The sequence below is a fragment of the Trichogramma pretiosum genome, unplaced genomic scaffold (genome assembly GCF_000599845.2).
Source record: "Trichogramma pretiosum strain Unisexual culture from Peru unplaced genomic scaffold, Tpre_2.0 scaffold3, whole genome shotgun sequence".
Classification (NCBI taxonomy): Eukaryota; Metazoa; Arthropoda; class Insecta; order Hymenoptera; family Trichogrammatidae; genus Trichogramma; species Trichogramma pretiosum.
Genome location: NW_019641698.1, coordinates 2285919 through 2308388, shown reverse-complemented (window position 1 = coordinate 2308388; position 22470 = coordinate 2285919). Strand labels below are relative to the sequence as shown.

Below are 22470 nucleotides of genomic sequence, written 5' to 3'. Positions count from 1 at the left end.
AATTAATTTTTCTGCAATCACTGAAATGTTATCTTAATATAAGTTATATTCTGAATTATAAAGTAGTTATTAGATCTTTATTTCGTTAAGTTACGGAGTCTTTTACCGTCTTCTAGAAACGCTAAACCTGAATTATGAAGTAGGAAGAAACATGGAATAAAAGTGTGAGAACCCATTTCAACAAATATTCGAATTTTGCAACTCGAATAAAAATGAACAAGAAGGACTGAATCCGATCATGTATCATGTATTTGCGTCACGTATTTTAAAGGAAAAATATTTTCTATGTATCTGATTCAGTCCTTCGATGTTTAGTTTACTAATAAAACCAAAACTTATCGAACAAGTCAGTACGGACAGATGGAAAAAATCAATTCCAACGAAAGAAAAGAAAAAGTCAAAGGCATATTTATATATAGAGAGAGAAAGAGAGAGAGCGTGATTAAATTCGTGAGTGACTACCATCTTCGCGAAAGCATCTTCTAGATCGATATTTGGCTGGCTGCTGGAAACCGTATAATGCCTCCTCTTCTCTCTTGGCACCTGTCTCTTTCTCAATTTCACAGGGCCGTCGTTGCTGCTGCTCTCGGGCTTCTTGTCGCTCATCTCCTTGATTATCTGCTTGGCAGCTTCGCTTTTGAAAATCGTCGACCCGCTGCCCGGAGCAGGAGCAGCAGCAGCAGCAGCAGCTGCAGGCACCGATGCTGGCACTTCCTGTCCATTACCGGCTACCTTGGCGGCAATTAGCGAGGACACCGGTGGAGGCGCCGGCACCGGTGGTGGCTCCGGACTCTGCATCGAGTACGGAGGACTGTAAGCCGGACTCGTCGAGTAATTGCTCGAGCAGCCGGCGTAGTTGCCGTTGATGGGCGACGAGACGTAGCTCGCGCTGCAGTCCGTGGCGTATGTGCTGTCCGAGTCTTGACTCATCTCGAGCTGTGACGATAAAGCGACGACGACGATGACGACGACGACAACGACGTAGGTGATGATATGGATGCAACGCAGGTGGGTGTTATGGTTTGTAGGTCAGGATAGAAGGGGTGAAATTATATTAAAAAAAAGAAAAAAATTAAAAACCAATGAATCAAGGGGGGAGAGATGTTAAGTTTAATAAGTTTTATAGAGGGGCTAATCTATAATGTTTTTTGTATGTTTAGCTAATGCAGCCTTGCTTGTTTTAAAGGGATTTGTACACCGAGAATTGATGAATTAAAAAATTGTTTATCAACATCAAAATACGTACATGGATACTTGTATTTACATAATTTCATAAAAAATTATTTTGTCATTCTGTGCCAAGATCGTGTATAAGTTGTAAATTAAATTAGTTGGTTACCAATTTGACATAATCGTAGCATTGACAATGTGTTAATGTTGAACAATAAATGGAAAACGTTTAAAGTTACATATTTGTAATGAATAATATTTATACGTTAGAGTGCAAATTTCAAATTTTTAAATTGTTAATTATTAGTTATGTTATTACTTTGAGATGTTACTCTTTCAACGTTTTCCTTTTGCGGCGGTTAGGGTTTCATAGGTTTTTGTATAAAAAATGCATGAAGATGTAATGAAAAAATTTATTTTGACACGAACGAGCAAATGCGCTATGTAATCATTCTTCAAGCACAGCTCTATATGACTAATGTATTAAAATTGAAACTTTGTATATGCGGTATACGTAAAACTACTCTATAAATAACAAAGGGACAATTAAACGAGCGATCGATTCATGAGTCGTGCTATCTATAGAGAAGGGAAAATTCGGACGAGAAAAGACCGACTCACCTTGATTCGCTGGCGACGAGCGATCATGTTCCTCAAAGCGGCCATACTGTCGCTTCGAGGAGGTGTCGGCACTGGACCAGGTTGAACATGCTGCTGCGGTGTCGTTTTACCGCCGAATCCTCTGGGCAGTGACATGCTGCGCTGGAATTGCATCTCGTCGAGGTCAGACAGTTGCGAGTTGCTTTGAGCGTGTAGCATCGGGCTTTCTTCCAGCACGCGATCAAGTTGGCTCTTTAACATCGAAAAAATTGGGTTATTTATTGGAAAAATGTATTAAAAAATTATACACATAATTTTTGAATGAAAAGTACCTCGAAGTTTTGAGAACCACCGTAATCGTCGTCGCTGAATCGCTTTGCACCTCCTGGCGCCTGAAGTCCATTTGTTAATGGAATGCCAAGATTACCGCTTCTATCGCCTCGATCTCTTTGACGTCTTTCGGACTCGCGTTTTACTATGCGCACCGTTTTGATTTCTGGTTTTTCGCGATTGTGAAGCAGGCCTTTGGTATGGAGATGAAAGAAAAAGGGTTTTTCATTAGCCTTAAGCGACTAGATGGATAAGAAAAATTACCTGCAACTACTTACCGGAAAATTTGTTATCGTCTTGGCCGTAGCAACTTCCGTTCATCATCATAGTCTCGGGGTCGGGTATTGCTGGGGGTGGTGGTGGCACATACTCGGGTGGTGATAGCATAAGACCGCCGTTAGTCATGTGTTCGTAATGCTTGAGACTATCTGCAAGTCGATTAAGTTATCGTGTTAGCAAATTCAAGAAAATTGCAATTATCTTCACTACGCTGTTATATCGAAAAATAAAACTGCCTAGTAAGGTATAGTATGTAAAATCAACATCAAAACGTGTTTGAAATATGTATATAATATATAGGTATAATATTTAAAACATAGATTATAACGTCCATGCGCAAACATGTCTATACACAGTGTTTGTGAAACAAAAGAATAGTTTGAATTAATATTGCCAGCTATTGGATATACATTCCGTATTATATATATAAAGTCGTATATTGTGTAACAGAGTATTAAGAAAATTGTTAATGCAAAAATTTTTAATCTGCACTTGGCGCACAAAAGTAAAATAATTAGTCAGAATTAATCGTTGCGCAAGATAGCTTTCCGTTTTGGGAAAGTTTTTCTTTACAAATTCATCTTGGCTTCTCTCTCTTTCTCTATGAGTATGCAATTGTTATTTCCTTGCTTTGGATATACATCACACACATGCACACGGTTACAGGGGCAAACGAGAAAAACAATTAAAACTGATTTAATTATTCTCTTTTAGCGCTCAGTTGCAGTTGTTATATGTCTCTTACCTAACGCGGTCCCCTGTCTGTCAAGGTAACTATACTGTGGTGCCTACGGCATGGTAGTCACCCAAGTCTATTTTCCGAATAATGAAAGTAGGTCTTTTTAATCATATTTCTTTTTTTTTTTTTGCTTTCAATCAAGAAAATGGATCACGATGATCGGATGTATTTTAATGGCATGATATCATTAAACGACGTGATAATGTAACTTTATGCGATCTTTTTTTTTTTTTTTTTTCATGAAAATTTGGTGCGTGAATTATGAATTTTCGATGTTTGTATGTTAGAATGATCATATTCGTAATAAATTATGTAGCATATTTTAATGTATTTTCGATTTGTTAGTTTTATTATTGATGTCGATGATTATCATTATGATGCGATACGATATGGTTGCGACGGTGCTTGGCGTGAGAATGTATAATGTTCTGATTCATGGGTTTCCCACCAAACTCATTTTAATTTTCTAATGCGAAGAAAAAAATAATGAAAACAGCAGTAATTACGTTTTCTGTTTTGCAGTTACAAAGAGTGCATGTAAAGTAAAGTTTTCATCAAGACAAAAGTCGGTCACTGAAACGACGGATTACTCCAAAGTAAGAGAAGCATAAACCCACGAATAACAGAACATCGTAATATTCGTCTAAAAATGACTTTCAAATGAGAAACAACAGCTGTGGCCTACCTGTCATTTGTCTTCTTGGATCGGGTACCATGGCGTTGGCGTACAAAGGCACTGGACTCGACGAGGCCTTGCCCTGCATTTGATCCTTGAGCATCTGCTGCTTGAGCTGATGCTGCTGAATCTGTTCGCGCAGATGAGGCGACAAGGTCGGTGGTTGTTGCTGTTGCTGCTGTTGTTGCTGCTGCTGTTGCGATTGTCCGGGCACCTGACGAGTGCCGTACTGCGAGGACGACGACGTCGACGAGGTGGAGACCGGCGAGCGAGTTTGGTTGCTGCTCGCGTACTGCGGCGAGTTCAGATTCGGACGATAGGGCCCGTGGCCGTTTTGCTTGCTCGACGAGTGGAACGTCGAGGAGGAGTTCTGAGTCGAAGTCGAGGAAGCTGGACTGGTCGGTAAGTCGCGATGATGGCCGTGCTCCTGAGTCACGCCCGAGTCCAGGTCGGTCTCGAGCCAAGTATTGGGCGTGCGTTTCTTCGCTTGGTGAACTTGTGCCGCTACAAAGATTATAATCGTTCAAAATAACAATCGAGGCTCGTAAAGGGTACCTTTTTTGGCTGGGTGACTCACTCGACGACGACGTGTTGGATTGCGGTCGAATCTGCTGCACGAGACTGTGGCTCTTCTCGGTCAGTTGGCGCACCTGCACGCTGAGCTCCTGGCGCTGGCGCTGCAGATCGCCGACGAGCTGCTGCACCCGGCGCAGCTCCTTCTCGAGGGCCTGCGTCGTATTAGCCGTGGAGTCGCGCGACGGCACCTGGTCCTGGTAGCGTCGTGAGGCCTGCAGCTTCTGGCGCAGCACCACGAGATCTTGCTCGAGGCGCGCGTTCTCCGCCACGGTCTCCTCCAGTTTCTGCGGAATGCCAATTTTTTTATCGTTTTAGGCTTTTGTGCGGTACGAACGTTTAGAACGCCAGAACTTTGCTTGCATTGTTCAGAGCGTCTATTATATCAGACTGCGATAGCGTGAACAATTTTTTTTTTCTTAAGAATGTCCTACTTGCGTGAAAAGTTTGAACGTGTCACTATATATCTTTCTATTGAAGTGTAAGAGGTACAAGGTGAAGCATAAAAAAATTGATTAAATCTTCTGATAAGAAATGCTACATCGCCAATGTGCGATTATGCAATTTGATGTCTGATTATTTCGAGATATTTTAAAATGAGTCATAACGCTAAATTCGTCCTATTTTTCTAAAATTTAATTTCTAAAATGTTTGTTTTCTCAATGAAATTTGATGGTATTCATTATTTCATGCAATGTCACAAATGAGAATGTCATCAAAATCATAATCGGTGAATAATTATCGTTCGAAAGAAATAGAATAATGGCTCGCATGATGTAGAAAAACATCTCATTCGTTACTACGTGACATTTTACCTGGAAAAAAACGGGCTTCTTTGTCTGTTGGCAAGAAAAAGAAGAATAAATCCAATGATTATGATGCATTCGTGAAATATACGCATAATTTGCTGATCTTTAAATTTAATTACACCGCGTGCAGTGTGCGCGTGTCAGTCTCGATATATAAACACGAAAACGTGGCTCGATCGCCGAGGCTGCAGATTCGCGGCGTTCGACTTGCGTTGTTAAAGTCAACGGTATTAAAACGTTCGTAATAAATCTCGAACGAACTGATACCGGGTAATATAATGTGTATATTGTTAACAAAAAGTTATACAAGCGAGAAAGGTCGAGTCGAACTAGGCCACAAGACGAGACGTTATTTATATACACACATCCTGGAGATGCCAAAATCGAGGGAAAGAGAGATTATAAAAAAGGAAGAGTAAAAATTGACGCTTACCTTGGAATTGTGAGCCAGCAAGAGCCTGACGCGGCTGAGCTCGCGTTCGAGCAGCATCTGCTGCTCGCGGTAGCGCTCGACCTCAGCTGGATTATTGTTGCGGCCCTGCATTTTATGCCTCAAGCCTCCCAGTGCCTTCTCGAGCAGCTCCTGTGCGCACACATACGTAAACACACGAACATGCATAAGCATACGCATAGAAAAACGTAAATATTGCAGCGCAGTCGGAATCGCAGTTGTTTATTCATCGTTCGACATTGACGGCAGCTCTCGCGCGCGCGCGCGTTTAATACAACGATAAGACCCGGGAGTCGCGTAAAAAAAAGCGTCGATCGGCTTTAATATTTCATACATGAAAATACGCATCGCTTCGTGAGTTGCTTGTCTAATGCTTCTTTCAATCTAACGCGTCGCGCAATGCGACGTATACAGTAAATGCGACGGAACACGAGTTACGCGAGTGTGAGCTTTGCCCGGCAAGGCGAAATAAAAATCAACCTACGATCGGTAGCGACGATAACTTTTACCGATCTTTTCGAGCCGTATAATTTCCGAGCAGAAGCTCGGGATTCTCGCGCTCGCGTAACTATATAATTCGAGCGTCCGAGAAAAAGAGCTCCATATAATATACGTGCACAAGCTTCGAGCAGCTATAGGTCTCGTTTATTACACGTCTTTGGAGGGCGCGCCCCCGTGCTCGCGATTTTCCAATCTTTTCGCCAGTTCGCAGTTAACGATCGTAGAAAAAAGAAAAGAGTGACGAACCTTATTTTGTTGGAGACTGTGCAGGGTGCCGGACTCCTCTTGCAGTAATTGATCCAACTTGTAGAGCTGCTGAACTTTGGCCTGAAACGAGAACAAACGAGATAACTCATTTTTTTTTGCCGCCCTCATTACGAGTTTTATGTTTTATTTTTGCTAGAAGGACTTGGAGGATATCTGCGGCAGCTTTTCTAATGACGCGACGGTGGGTTACTTTTGCAACGACAGAAAAGAAAATATATAACTAGAAATTGTATCGTTATAATTGAGAAAACGAAAAGAAGGCAGAGATGAAAGAGAAAAACGAATGAAGCATTAAATGGTCAACGTTGATACGTCTGCGTACCATACGCGCTGATATATATATATATATATACGGTATTCGAGTGAGAGAAAAAGAGCGAGCTAGATTAAATAACACGTGTAGACAAAAAAAAGACTAGCCACACAGAGGAAGCGAGATAAACTTTCATCGAGTCAAATGCGATTTAGTTCAATCTCGGCGAATTAGGTCAGTTCCTTTCAATTACACTCGATATGAAATTAGAGAGACAATGAAGTGGGATGTTAAACGCATTATGGTCTTATACCGAGGCTCTTCTATCTCTCTCTCTCTCTCTCTCGTGCACACAGTATGGCGTTGCGCGCGCTTGGCTACCGTATATACTCCCTTCCCTCTGCGATGCGCATATATAAACGCATGTGTACATACACGCATCAAATCCGTTTAAGCTCTATTAGTTGCGCCGTAAGTTTAGCCTTCGTATATTATAAAAGCGTTCGCGTGTACGCGCTTCATTCAACGCGAGATGCCGCACCGAACTCGCCTTATATTTCATTTTCGTTTTATCTCTTTCTCGAACGACATTAGAACATTAGAAAAAAGCCAGACGGTATGTAGGTATAGGTACGCATCTCGTCGCGCGGAATTCGATGGCTGCAGGATATAGAAAGTAACCTTGCCCGATATCGCGTCCTCGCGGCGCGCTGGAAAGTCGCTGCAGATCTCAGCGAAAGGCGCGCGCGCGTATCTATATAGTAGTATAGTATATATAAGAGTAATCCCGCATGGCATTATCGTATCTCCGCATCTGATATTACAGTAGTCGCCGCGCGGCGGACATAGAGGCACACATTATACGCTCGCGCGATACGTGATATTTTTTGCATGGACGGTGCGTGTAAATGTTTTCTTTTCTTTTTCTTTTTTTTTGCCTCTGGCCCCTCCCCGATGTAATACATACAAATGTAACTCACATATTATTGATATTATAATTTTTCTATCGAGTTAATAATGGCGCGCGTGAAAGTTAAATGAATTAATTCGAGTTAAGTCGACGAATCATTCAGTTAGCTGCCAGTGAATTAATCATAATGCGAAAAAAGCACACTTTATCGAATGCACTCATCGTTTTTAACCTTCGGAGCGATCTTGAGGAAAAACTCCCTCTTAACTCCAGGATACAGTATGTTGCCTCGGCTTTGATACAGATTTCCTTGAGAGAGCGAGTTTACAGCCTAAATTCACACGTATAGCACAGCGATTGAGTAAAATAATAATAATCTTGAAAAGTGTAGATAGTCGAGAGAGAATAATATTGTACAATAGAGAAGCATCGGAAAATCGTAGTACCTGAAGTTGTCCGTGATCGGGACTCAGTCGATCCCAGTCCCTCCTCTCCTCGGCCAGTAGCCTCTGCTCCTGGACGCGCTGATTGAACTCCAATCGGTCTCTGTGATCCCTGGCACCGTCCGATTGGTGTCCGAGATCGTAGCGCGAGCCACCGAGACTCGTCGTGCTGGCCGCGCCGTTCAGCCGATTGCAGTTGTACAGCGAGCCGAGTTTCACCATGTTGTCGACCAAATTCACCAGTGGCTTGCCCTTCTCGTACTGTAACGCACAATAAAAACAGAGTCATAATTCGTTCGGACGTTAACAAATAAACGCGCGACTATGTATTATTATCAACATATGCGGATGTAACCCGATATCCCTCGTTGCCGCGCGAGTCTGTAGAGCTGTCGCGTTATTTGAATGAGTCTCAAGGTACAATCAGTTAACCGAGCCAAACGAGCAATTGTTTATCAAAACCGAGAAACGAGTTGAAATTTTTGAAAGAGACAAAAACAAAAGCTCTCACCTGTTTCTCAAGATCCATCAAGTGCTTCTTCAGTTCATCCAACTTTTGCAGATTCTCCAATCGTCGCGGTGTATCCAATTCCACGAGTCTAGCCTGTGGTGCGCCAAAATGTCCCATTTAAGCGAGAGAGGAAAAAGAAAAAAAGAGCAAAAATTTAGTACTGCCGTATACTGCAAAGCGATTCGTATATGTAGTTTAATAGGTATACAGCGAGTGAATTATATGCGCACGCATATAAACCTCTCGAGAAACTTTGCCAATGCATTCCCAAAACGCAATGTATTATGAATGTATAGTTTTACATGAAAACGACGAATTAATATACAGACGAGTGCACAAAGATTAATGCATACACAACCCACGGTTATTTGTGCCGTCACGTGTATGCCTTTCGAGTGCATACTACATGAGAGAATGTAAAGAGACAGAAGAGAAGGAGGAGAAGGCAGAAGTTGTGAAGAGGGTTTGACTGCCACGAGGTTAATTTTTCAGTTAAAAGTTCACAGATCGACTCGTCATTAAAAACATTGAATTATGCGCACACGACGATCGAGTACAGTAAGCGACGCTGCATTGGATTAAAAAGATGTCGGATGAAAAAAGAAAAAATAACAAGAAAAAAAGCTCGCTCGCGTTTGCACTACTACTCGCGAATGGCTCGAGTACAAGAGAGTGGGCCATTAAGCCGACACTTTGAACCGCGCGCACGCACCGAGATAAGCTCGCTAATGTTACGACGACGACGACGACGACGCAGCACATGCACAAGAGCCGCGTGATAATTGCACTTACCCGCGGCGTAGTCCGTCTAGCGTACATCCTTCCGAGGACGCGCAGTGCGCGCGACACGATCCCGATCACCGAGAGATAAATGCAAAATTACGATTTCGATCCTCTTTTTCTTTCTCTCTGTCACTTGTATAACGAACGCGAACGCGACGAAAGCACAAGAATTAAAAATGATAAAACCGTCCGTCAACGGCTTCGCGCGTCGTGAGACGAGGACCGATACTGCGCGGCCAACACTGCTGATGTTGCTCATATACACTATCCGCGCTGCGTGTGCTTGCTGCAGCAGCAGAGAAGCGCAGCGGCGCGAGACTACATGGGAAACCCGACTCGCCCGCGCGCTCGCTCGCTCGCCCAGCTCTGTATAATATGCATGCGAAGTGTATATAAGTGCAGCGACACACACACATACACACGGAGCCATGTGCAGCGAATATTATATGCCACTTTTGCGAAATAGACGCGCGCGCTCGTGTCGAATTTTTTCCTTCTATTTTTCATATTATTGTGTCTGTATACGTATCGGGTTAGCAAAGACGTCGAAATCGTTGCGACTGTTGCGCTATACGCGAATTTTCCTTTACGAGCCGCTCGCGCGTGTAGGATTGATCGCTCGATCGCTTCGATCCTTACTATTTGTGCCTTATTGTATGCTAATTGCTCCGCGTCTACTTCCGATCGATTGGATATATGGTCGCGCGGCAACGACTCGGTCGGAGAAATTCGCTTTCGAAACAACGCGCCAAGCGACTTTGCCGAAATTTTCACGAAATTCGGAAGCTCGAGACGCGTACTCGCTGCTTGTGAAGCTTTATATACGCTTCATATATATTCGCAAAGCTCAGTCGGAGACGAGAGAGAAACTCCCCCGCGGTACGAGCATAATTCAATTTGCATTATATAGTCGCGGCTAGGAGAAACGAAAACGCTGGCGCATAGGCCAACTTTGCGGTCGCGAATTAATCAAGCTCCCATTGTCGTGGCCTGCCCATTTCATGCTTCAGCTAAATTCTGTATGAACCCGGAGAGCCTTCGAGAGAGCGAGCGGGTGAGAGAAGTACAAGGAAAAATTTTGCCGTATTTCTGTGAGCGGGTTTGTGTGTGCATGTTTGTGACTATGTGGCGCCTACAAGTCGAAAAGTGTGGAAAGAGAAAAAAAACTAAGATGAACGATTGGATGTTTAATGAGTTCGAAGCGTTTTACGTGCCAAAAAAGTCTGTTTACTTGTGTAAATGGTGTAAGTAGAAAAGTTTTGATGTGCTTGTATGCCCCCTACATTAGAGTTGGGTGAAAATCGGGATATTTTTGCTTTTTCTTTTTTCCACGCCGTTTGAACCTTCATCGACTGCAAGTCTGAGAGAGTAACGCGCGGTGTGTCAATTCGTCGAATTTTTCAGAACTTTGAAAATAATTTCGATACAGGCACGAGAAAGTAATAAATGTTTTCCATTTAAATTTTGCTGCTTTGTAAAACGATACTTCGAAAACGTCGCTTTTCATTTAAGCATTATTATGTACTGCGAGAGTAGCGTATTATAAAATTATATACTTTGCATGCCGTATTTAGGTATCATTTACGCAAGCAGAAGTACTCATTTACAGTAATTTATATAATTTTCATGTACATCTATGATATTGAAGTACCTATTAAAGAGGAATTATATTATATTAAGAATAATTTATTACGAGCAAAATTAATCAGGCGAAACACGCCTTTAGAGACCATCACCAAAGCGTTATGTCTTCGCTTAGTACCTGTTAAAAATTGCAATGAAAATACAAGCGCTGTAATATAAAGTTCATACGGATAAAACTATCTTATAGCATTAAAAAATTACCATCAACAAGTTGTCAAAAATTAATGATTAAAAGGGATTAATAAATAATTACAACGATGCATGAAATATATCGATTTGAGATTTGTCTCTAATCCAGGTACCAATTTAAAAATCTCAAAGGGTAAATTTCATCCTTTCGTTATATCGAATAAAAAATATTATAATTATTATTATACATAAGGTGCGCCCAGAAGCCATATGGATATTAGCCACGCGATGCCTAAATGATCGTATAGGTATGAACAATGTGAGGCAATGCAGTATAAAGAAAATGATTTTTTTTGTTTTGGTTGAATTTGTATTTTGTGTATAAGGACCTGAGCCTCGATCTCCATATGGCATGTTTCCATTGCCTTGCAGAGCGTGGCGCTCTGGCGTCGTAGCTGGATCAGCAGGAGCACAAGCTCCTCGTGGGTACGGCCGAGCAGTTCACCGGCCGATACCTGGACGAGGCCGCCCGAGATGCGACTGCTGCTGTCGCGTATGCGGCTCGACGATTGGCTCTGTAAATTTCGGGTTTGGTTTGCGGTCATGCGGAGAGAACAACAATTCAACGGCACTTTAAATACCTCGCAGATCGCATCCACTGATATTGCGGGTATTTAAACGATATTGCGCGGTATGCAGTTATACGTAAAATAAAATTAATAATAATAATAATAATGCCTATAAATAGTTGACACGAAAATTGAATGTTATATTTTATCGTACCAGATATGTTTCATTATTCTTTCTCGATGCATTAACTTGCGTTCGGCGTAGATAAGAATTGAATCGATTGAATTTTCATACAATAATATGTCAATCAACATTTATATCTATATCGCGGGTAATTTGTTTCAAACGCTTGCACAGAGACTCACGCACCACAATCTACGAGAAAATTAAAATAACAAAAAAAGAGAAGAAAAAATAGGACTGCGTCGTATATTTAATGCTCGAGTTAAGCCAGCGCACACATTGTGGCACGCGCTTACATAGATTCCTTAATTAAGGTCACACTCAGTCGGCGTATGAAATTTATAAATGATAAATTACCCTTTCGTGTCCCTAACTAGATGCTCGCGCGCGAGGCGTACGTCGTGCGTTCCTTGCCTGCGCGCTCGTCAAGTTACTATATATGTGTGCTTTTACCATATAATGTGTATAAAGGAAACGTCACGCGCTCCAAGCAAGTCACACCTCCTTCGTCGACGAACAACAAACACACACACACACACACACACACACGACTCGCGCGCATACAGAAATAAGTGCGCGTGCACAGCTTTGACTCGGCAAAATCAAGGCTTAAAGTAAAACTTTCTTATAAGTGTCCGGGATATTTTTGAGCGAGAAACTGCTTGAACACAACGCGGGCCGAGGAGAATGCGCAAGAATAGATTAATAGCCCGGCGAAAGCTTGTGGTCAGTATACATACGAAAGGTAGTACAGTGCCAGAGAGCAGTTGAGCTGCGAGAGAATAGTCGACGCGATATCAGGCCTTTTTTGTCATGTGCACTGCACACAATATAATATGTGCACGCCACTTGCTGTTGCTGACGCTGTTGTTCTGACCATCTAATGTGCAGAGCTCGAGTCTGGCAATGACAAAATTGTATTTGCACGCACATAAGCTTCCAGAGTCACCGCGCGCGCGCGCGAGCGAGGAAGAAAGTAGGTTTTACGCCGCAATTTTTTCTACCTAATGAGACGCGCGCTTTATCTTCGAAATGATCTCGCACGGCCGGTGCAGCTGCGATTTTCTTAATTTTTCAGCTAAAATACGAGTTGGCGCGCGCAGCAAAAAAGGCTGCACACAGCAGCTGCCGTAAGAAGCAGGCGCGCGTCGAAAGAAAACGTTTTATCTTTGTGGAGTGCGAAATAATCGCGCGACGAGCTGCAAAAATACTGACCAGCCTCTGCGCCTAAATCAAAATCGTCCGCGACAGCAGAAAACCGCCTGTGTGTAGAGTAACTCTTGGCAATGACACGACAGCTATGCGTCCAATGACCCGCACTTACGTCTTCCTTTTAAAAGACGCACTGTACACGCGAGGACTCGAGCGGCGTACGCGTCGTCACGTGCACTAGCTTAACACAGAGTCGAACTGCTTCTTCGGAGCCCGAACGATACATGGCTGCCACTGGACTCCCCTGGATTTAATTGAATATTTCCGTTGTTCGCGAATGCAGGTATTCTCTCTCTCTCTTTTTCTGCGTTGTACGTCTGCAGCGCGAATCAAAGCAGCTGCACAACGCGTCGTCGTCGAATCAGTGCCAAGGAAAATTATGTGCATAAATTTGCTCTCTTTCAACGCGCGGTACAAACTCGCGCGCGTATACGCGTACATGTATACGAAGTAGTAGCTGCGCGCACAATCCGTAAGGATCTTTTTAGGAGAAATGCTCGGCTTTTCCGCAATGATGATGAATATGTACCAGCGAGTAAGTAAGCTCGGCTACTATACGGAGTAACTCACCAGAGCACTACACTGCGCACCGTTGCAGGATGGATGCTAAACGTAAATTTCTCGGCTGCGATGCTACGCCGATATTTTTCAGCAATTTCATTGATTAAGTATTCGTGTATAATATGTAACGGAAAATAGGAGCCGAGCTAACAGTTATATATGTACCCGCTCGGCTAGCTGATATGTATATAGAAAACGTTTTGATTTATTTGCAATATAAAGAAACATGCCTATAGGGACTACTGCTGTTGCTGCCGTACACACGAGACGAACAAGCCGATGACTCGTGAACGATAAATAGAACATGCAGGCTCGAATTGAGCCAAGTACTGCCGCTGCTGCTGCTGCTGCTGTTTTAGGATCTTTCGGAATTTTCTCGTTTAATCATGGGTGGACTTTGTACTTGTGTAACGGATAAATCGATTCTTCGAGTGCGTTTCGTTATACAAACAGGTAGGTAGCGGGCAATTTGAGCGTGACCATCGAGTGCTTGCGTGTTGGACGCGCCATCGCCAACGCCGCATTATTGGAACGTTTAGAGCGCGGATCATCGTAACGTCGAGGCACTACACAGGGACAGCAAAGTCGTGAGCGACTGAAAATGGAGCGAGATTATAATATCGAGCCGCTGCGGTGCGCGGGGGCTGTGAATACAAGGAGACATCGCGTCCGGACGACTAACTGGCTGACTTAAATACAGCGACTCCTGTATATGACGTCTACCGTATACTGCACATTACTTCGGGGTCAGAGCCTCGAGATTTGGATCTTGGCTCTACAGGACTATACACAATGTTATGTATACGTACGTGTCGTCAATATACTCTTAGACGAGAGATTTTTTGCTCTTCGCATACGTGGATGAAATGAAAACATCTGGGAATTTGAAATTAGTGGGTGCGTATACCGCAAGCCGCGTACATTTACAAGCGTGAAAAGTTCAAAAATTCTACGCGTGCAAGTCCAGCTCCAGCGGTAGCCTACATAAGGCGTGATATTCCCATAACATCCGGGTGTAATATATGCGCACATGCATACGTACGTACGCATGAACATAGCTCTACGAAAACAAACTGCTAGTTTTGCGCTTGCTGTAGGCGTTCGCGTATATGTGCCTCATCATCATCATGATCATCGCCATCATCGTCGTGATCCACAGCGCCCAGTAAGTAAGCAGCCACCAATACCCTCATATACTCGCACACCAACACCATAATCGCTCGGTAAAAGGTAGCGTAATATGCGGCAAAAACCACAAATCAAAAACCATTACGGCGATGTATTCTGCAGGCTGATTTTCGAACGTGCGCAAACACTCGAGGCACAACAACAACAACGCACGAGCCCACTCACACACGCACACACTCGTGCACACACGTATACGATACGTACACAACAACAACAACATTAACAACACACGGTGCACACTTACACAAAATCGAATCTCAGCGAATCCGCAGGAGCTGGCTGCTGCTGCTGCTGCTGCTCTCGTGCAATTTTTTTTCATTCGCCGTCGGGTCCTTCATATAAATCACGAAAAAAGCACATAGACGCGCGATCGCAGAGCTGACAAAAACAAGCGCAACCGCGTAAACTGTGGCGTTGAAAGCGGAAAATCGGTATTGTTGCACGCAGCCTAGCACTCGTCGATGATCGGGACGAGGACGCCGCGCACGAGATGTTTTAGTATGGACGGACGATGCTGCACTGAAGCTCTCGACTTCTTCTTTTCTTCTTCTCTCTCTTTCTCTCGATGGCCCTATATAAGATGTGTATAGGAGAGCGAGGGGCCCTTGGCTCACTGTATCTCTCGTACCTACCTATATAATACGCCGCGCACTACAGCCTCCCTTTCTCTTTCGCTGCAGCAACAGCACACACGAGTCGACGGAGTGCGCGGCGCGTTTCCTCCTCCGCCCGCGGACACAGGCCGCTTTCTTTTTCGATCGTATAACTCCCTGTGCCGCTGCTGCTGCTCTTCTTCTTTTCTCCGTCTTCCTTTTTTTTCAATCTTCTCTTTCTTCGACTTTTTGCGAATTATTCTTTCTTCTCGCTCATTATTCGTTTCTGGCGCGCGCGGGCCCGCGCGCTCCGAATCGCTTTCGATGCGATCGTTAAAGCTACCCGAATGTGGCACGAAGGTCGATTTTGCCGAAATTTTACGAGCTAATGTTTTGCTATCCATCTTTGCGAGGGGCCTAATCGAGAAATATATTCGTGGCGTCCTTTTCGTCGCTTCGCTTTTTTGCCATCGAAAAGAAAATTGAATTGAAATGCAAATTGATTCGAGCCTCGAACATCTCAATATAGCCATTTAGCCTTTCGGCTGAGACTGTGTGTATACACACGTAGCGAGAAGCAAAAACTCGAGAAGACGTGTTAATCAAGGGATCGTTTTTTGAATCTCATCCCGTGTGGTCCTCCTCTCCGCAGCGAGTCGCCCTTTTGTTTTGTAACCGCAACCATGAACGCGTGCACTTCTATCTCCTTTTTTGTTGCTTCTCTTACACTTGCATTGCGGACGTGCGTAGTTCGAACTGGTCGTTTGGCTCGTAGAGCTGCCAGCTATCATTTTATCTGCTTCTGCTTCTTCGTCTTCTTCTTCTTCCTCCTCATTTTTTTTCTTTCACTTTGGCCGAGCAGCGCCGCGCGCGTTGCATGCATTAAGACTCAAATATCGACGAGCGCAGTCGACGCACTATAGCTCGAATCCGAAGCCCAGGGCTCGGCTCCCTCGTCTACTTTTTCCTTCTTTTTATTCCCTCCAATTCATTCCATCTTTTCGGCTTATACTTACAGCTTCGTTGCAGTGGATTATTTTATTTCTCTCCCTGCACCGGGTGCAAGTTTGGGCTCTATACATTTATATATACCTGCTCGCCCTATTGTTTCATTTCCATTCCTCATTCATCGGCCTATCCGTTGTTCCCTTTGTTCGTAACATGTATTATATGTGTGTATTTTGCACAGCACTCGGTCGACTCCGAGACATTACTACCGGTAATCGCCGCGTGTACATGTGCAGCAATGGAGTCCGGCGCGAGCCCTCGAGTCTGGGCAAATTTTCTTTTCCGCGTACACATATAACACGCGACGCGCTTTAATAGCGGCGTCATTTCCCTAATCATAATCCGTGATAAGTGCGTAACGGCATTCTGCCTGTGTGCATAGCTGCCTATATAATACATATGCACAATAAATAAATCTTGCGTTGATATCGGGACGGAGGCAAAAAGTGTGTTTGTGTGTGTGTGTGTGTGTGTGTGTGTGCACACACGTGGCGCGCAGCAACACAGAACGACAGGAGACAGGCGCAGCAGCAGTGGCAATACGAGTAATACAATATCCGTGTTTTCTATCCACTTAAGCGGCAGCAGCTCTCGATAAGTATGATTTGTGCATCACTACACACGAGCTATCGCGCGAGCTGCAGCGCAGTGCCGGAGCAGCGTGTGCACCGTTATATTTTGCGCGCAACTCTACTCGTAAAATGTAGAGCAGCATTAGAGGAACTGTGTGGCAAAAGGATGCTATACAGCCCGCAAAAGAGAGAGATGGAGAGAGAGAAAACTGGAATTTGTCAGTGGTGGTTACGTCTATATGTATAGTGCACACGTACACATATATTAATATGTATGTAGCCAAGCGAAACTATGCATCAGCGATCAATTACACCGACGGGACTCATTGGTTGGCGAGTACCCCGCAAGCTCGACGCTCCAATATACCGTACAACATGTCAGATTTTTATTTTTTTTTTTTTTATATCGTATTTTATATCGTAATATACGTGTAATAAGGTCAATGAGGAATTGTGTCTTGGACGCGCGTGCATAGGATCCTATGTAGTGGTGGTGCCCTATATGTATTCACTCGTCTGCTGGCAGCAAATCACATTTGTATACTACCTATGTGCGATAACATTCAATTCGCATCTGCGGAAAAAAGTTCGAGTGAAAGTAATCGGATTTATTCGGAAAGGACGTTGGCTCGGAAAGCCGATGATTAAGTGCACACGAATGTGCGCTAGACTGCACGACGACGAATCGTCTCCAATTTTACTATACTTTTCTTTGGTAATAATAAAGGGTCATTTTTTTCCAACGTCAGTTAATTAAAGTCCATTAATCAAGCGCGAGAGGAGTTGAGAAGATGCGGGAGGAAGAGCGATTAATCAGCGACAGGATCAAGGTACAAAAATGTTGGAATAACCAATCTCTCTCTGAGTGTGCACAGCTGCATCACACACACACACACAGGGTCTCACGCGCACTGCGACCTTTGCGCATTTCTCTCTCTCTCTTTCTTTTTCTTTGCCGCTCCGCTCGTTGTTTATGAATTCTCGTCGAGATTCGGCATGCGGATGTTCGGTTATACTCACACACACACACACACTCGGTAACTCTGATTTTTCCTCGCGCATTTATCGAAGAAAAGGAAACGGGGTCGGTAGGACAATACTCACGTGGACCAATTGGAGAATCGGAAATTCCAAAATGTCGATTGCGTGTTCGCGCGCGTCGATGATACTATTCACGCGGCGCGTCCCCCCGCACACGCGATTGTTATACGCGCTCACGGATTGGGATTTTCGATTGCTCGTTCAACGCTCGAGCGATAAATAATTGCGAATTTATAACCATGCGTGCGACCGTACAATATAATTCCTATATACATGCACGAGTGCGTCGTCGACCCTATCTAAAAAGCCGCGAACAGGAATATAACGTCGCGTAATGAAACAAGCGATCCGTTAAAAGTCGACTTTACGCACGCAATTGCCACGTACATTATATTATATCCCGCGTGTACCAGCGTCTAGCATTTATGTATAATAATAAGTGTGAAACGATTATATGTAATCCCGCAACTCGCGTATTATGTATGTACATATACATATATACGCACCGAACTATACGTACAAGAAAGACGATTACGAGAAAGGCCGAAGAGAGCAGCAGCAGCAGCACCGCGGAGATCTTTTCGCGTGCGCAGCTGAAAACTTCTGGTACTTATCGCGTTTTAGAAACTATCCTGCCTGAGAGACCTAGACGTTAGTTCCATTGTGCTGCTGCTGCTGCTCCGAGTAGGCAACTTTCCTACTCATATACTCGTTTGTATACGCCAGTGCGCGCTAAAGTTTTGCCAGGCGCAACTTTTGCGCTAGCTCGCGCGCGCGCGCGAGAGGGAAATAAAATAGCGAAAAAAAAATAAAGTAGAAGAGTAGAGGAAGACGAGGAAAGAGTATGGAAAATGTTCGCCTTCTCTCGCGCGCGAGCCGACCGATAAGCTCGCTTGGATCTTGCCGAGGGATTACGAGCGACTGGTAATTTTCTTGTCAAAAGTGACTAGACGTTTTGTGTAGCATGCCCGGCTCTGTGTGCGTCGTTGTTGTTGCGCTCGCTAATAATTGCCGCGCTGCGTATACACGCCCGACTTATTAGGCTTCTTAATTGCCGTCGATTTCACTTGTGTCGATCGCACGAGAAATATTGATTATCAACCGCAAATTAAGTAAATTAAATAAACAGGTCGGAACAATGTTGTAACGAACACTGCTAAAAAATCACTATGTATCAAACTTCCATCGCGCGTGCACAGCGAAACTGTCGGTAAGAGTTTCATCGCGTTGATTAGTATCGCTTTTGATCTCGCGACTTTCAAACTTGTATTGTACCGCGCCAAAATTTTTTCCCATTCATCGTCTTCTCGTTCAAAGCGAGCAGCGAGCTTTCTCGCATGATTTCGAATTAGCTTTCGTAAACTTGCTTTTACACAGTACATATCGAGCTTTACAATAAAGCTTTAACGAGCTTTCTTAAAGCTAACTAACTTTAATGGTATTTGCTGAAAAGCTCTTGTATGAAAATTCGATTTACATTAGTAGAATCCTTCGAATTTCATAAAGGTTCATTTAAAAGCTCCACGTAGCGCATGCATTCATTTTCCACTTCCCATCGAAATTAAAATCGTTCATGAAACATATCTGCGTACGATACAATATAGCAATGACAAAATAAAATGAAGCTGCTTATAATAATAAACAAGGTTCGATATTTTCTCTTTGGTCTTTGCAGACAGATGTGCCCTTTTTCAGCGCTGTTTTCGCTTTTTGCCTCGGAGCAAATGTCGTGCGTGTACAAACAAATATATTTATTCTAAAGTCAAATGCGTACACGTTACATGTACGTATAGGTATATATATATACGCGTCGGTAAGTATCGAATGCATATATGGTGGATAGATATATGTATGTATGTGCACGGGTTTACGCCGTGTTTACTCACTCTCTTGTGCAGAAGGTCGTTGGACTGGCGATGGCCAACGCCGCGCTGCATTTGCCTGAGCGTTGGATTACTGCCACGTTCGGGATCCCTGGCCAATGGGCTGGACATGCCACGGTCGCCTGTAAAAAACACACACGCGTTCTCGTTGTGTAATGCAATTCGTTGTTGCTACATAATGCACGCTAAAATTTTCGATATCTACGCTCCACGGGTAAAAGTCGCGACGAGCGATAATACCACAATTTTCGTATATCTTGTAAAACGCGAGACACGGCGCGTTTCGCGTATAAACAAACTCGGCGAGCTCCTGGGCTCGAGCAATTAGAAAAGCAATTTGATCTAATGGCAAGGCTTATTTCTCCCGGTGAAGATCTGCGAGCGCAGCCTCCGCGCATTACAAACACGAGATCGCGAGTCGAAAGAACAATTTAACTCGTGCCCAGCGTGTTCGAGAGAGAGAGACGGTACACGTTTCTATCTATAGTAACATCGAGTGTACTACTACTACCTGCTGCAGCAGTCGATGACTCGACGAAAGAAAAATACTACACTGGCTGCAAGAGAGGAGACTACTACTTCTGCGGTGAATAATTCATCGGTCGCGCGCAGACTACTACTATAGCTACTTTACTAACTTGATGGGTTTTTTAGGGTCACTTTCGCTACGACTAGGCTATAACTACAACTACGGCTGCCACGGCATTGATAGAGAAGAATACAGAAGAAACGTTTTTTTTTTCCTTATTCTTTCTTTTTTTTTTCTTCCATTTTACTCTCTCGAAAGATTCCGCGCGCTAAAAGGCTCGAATAAGAGACCTTTCATTTATCCTCGTCGAGCAAGAACGCATCGGCTTATTGCAAGACTATCTCTCTTTCTCTCTCCCTCTCGATGTACTTGGATGCTTCGATATATTTATAAGTCTAATTGAGAATCGATCGATGCGTTACGCTCGACTGCAGACCTCGGCAGGAGTTTGCTGCGCGATTCGAATGTTTTTACCCGGGCAGCAGAGCTGGTGTCACTTTTCGAAAACGAGCCGAACGAAAACCTCACTTATTTCGAGCTTTATATACGCGTACAATAATTTCGCGCACTGATTTCAATAATGAATTCGTTCGAATTTGCGCGAATCATCGGAACGAAGCTCGAATTCTACAGTAGCTACCGATGTGCAAGTTATAATCATTTCAATCTATATAACTAGGAGCCTAAATATATTCATCTGTGCGGAGCTTTGGCGGTGCGCTCGCTAACTTGCTACCGCGCGCGGAATGCGAATCCGCATAAGTAGATGTGAACTCCACTTGCGGACTGGTATGCGTGCGCTGCGCTTTGTGCGCGCACTCGATGTACAGCCGTGCTATATACACTCGCGCGCAGTCGCGCTGCTGCGGCCGAATTCCAATATTAATTCATCAATAATAAATTTCTGTCCATCGAGTTTCCGCTCATCAATAACGCGCCATTATTACTTATATTGGAGAAAGGGAAAGCACATATACTCACTGATGCTGTGCGTTAGGCGCTCGCTATCGCTCGGGCTGGATATGCGAGGGTCTATCGGCGAGATGACTCTCAAGTGGCTCGTCGGACTGACGAGACGCTGCGCAGAACAAGGCGATGCTATTCTTGGGTCGCGATGATACTCGTTGCTGTATCTGTAAAAAAGCATATATTGGATTATTGTAAAAAAAAGTAATAATAATAATAAATAAATAAGACGATAAGGGAACGTTCTTCTTAAGCCCGGGCTACTGTAAGGCGCTTATTTTGAATGGTATGATTGATTGACGCGCGTCTCCACGCTTTGAAGTTTCGAATGATCCTCTTTAGAGCGTTAGATTGTATGATGAATTCAAGTTTAATTAGTTGCTCTCAATAGGCTCACGACGGTAAAAAAAAAATTATCCGCTCATAGAATCGACGTATCGAACGCTCATACATTTCCCCCAATTCATTCAAATAATTTGAATTGCTATACAAATCCGTAAGTGCATCGAGTTTTATATGATGGCGTCGTGGGGCGGCACTCTATTATCGACATTTTCAGGGCGCTTATCTCGGCTAAAAGCAGCGCTGACACGTGAAAAAATAGGGTCGCGCAAAAATGTTGCTGACGTGTCCACGCGTTCTTCCAGAAAAAAAGTATACATCGCCGATCTGTATGTACGCGCAAGAAAGATACAAAAAAGAGCAACACAAGGATAAATTGCCGAATGAATTGCTTCTCGCGCACTTGGGCTATTTAAAGCTCGAGTATGGCTATACGGTAGCACTCGGGGACATCAATTCAGTCGGCGATTTTGTAATTTCAACGAATCGATCGATGACCAACGGGAGATGCTCATTCGGGGATGCGTTCAAGTATCTACACATTAATAATGATTTCTTGATTCTATAGTTTAATCAGATATTTTTAACGGTCGAGATTTACGCTGAAAAGTAGCCATTCTGTCGAGGCGCGAGTTGTTGTTTGAGATGTGCAGTCCGAGAGTAGTGAAGCACGAGACTATAATGGCTTTTTTCCTCTGAGACATTGGTTCGTTTTGTCATTACCAACATAAACACTAATTAGTAGCCAAGTTAC

General features: G+C 43.7%; 1 protein-coding gene across 7 annotated transcripts in view; it reads right to left on the bottom strand.

Moving 5' to 3' along the window:
- Window positions 1–22470, bottom strand: part of LOC106650297 (protein split ends-like) — a 70264-nt gene that overhangs the window by 3963 nt on the left and 43831 nt on the right. For 2 of the 7 annotated variants that reach the window (XR_002763620.1, XM_023462431.1), the window contains exons 9-23: window positions 21390–21541; window positions 19883–20001; window positions 11458–11643; window positions 8513–8605; window positions 8005–8262; window positions 7791–7889; window positions 6375–6455; window positions 5610–5759; window positions 5183–5206; window positions 4372–4654; window positions 3804–4298; window positions 2379–2528; window positions 2103–2293; window positions 1792–2022; window positions 463–936 (exon numbers count right to left, since the gene is read on the bottom strand). Coding sequence is in view for 6 of the 7 variants with exons in the window: in XM_023462431.1 (XP_023318199.1) it covers window positions 463–936; window positions 1792–2022; window positions 2103–2293; window positions 2379–2528; window positions 3804–4298; window positions 4372–4654; window positions 5183–5206; window positions 5610–5759; window positions 6375–6455; window positions 7791–7889; window positions 8005–8262; window positions 8513–8605; window positions 11458–11643; window positions 19883–20001; window positions 21390–21541 (2986 nt within the window). In the remaining variant the exon portion in view is untranslated. The remainder of the gene's footprint in view (window positions 1–462; window positions 937–1791; window positions 2023–2102; window positions 2294–2378; window positions 2529–3803; window positions 4299–4371; window positions 4655–5182; window positions 5207–5609; window positions 5760–6374; window positions 6456–7790; window positions 7890–8004; window positions 8263–8512; window positions 8606–11457; window positions 11644–19882; window positions 20002–21389; window positions 21542–22470) is intronic. The other 5 variants (XM_023462436.1, XM_023462432.1, XM_023462433.1 and 2 more) reach the window with 5 other exon arrangements.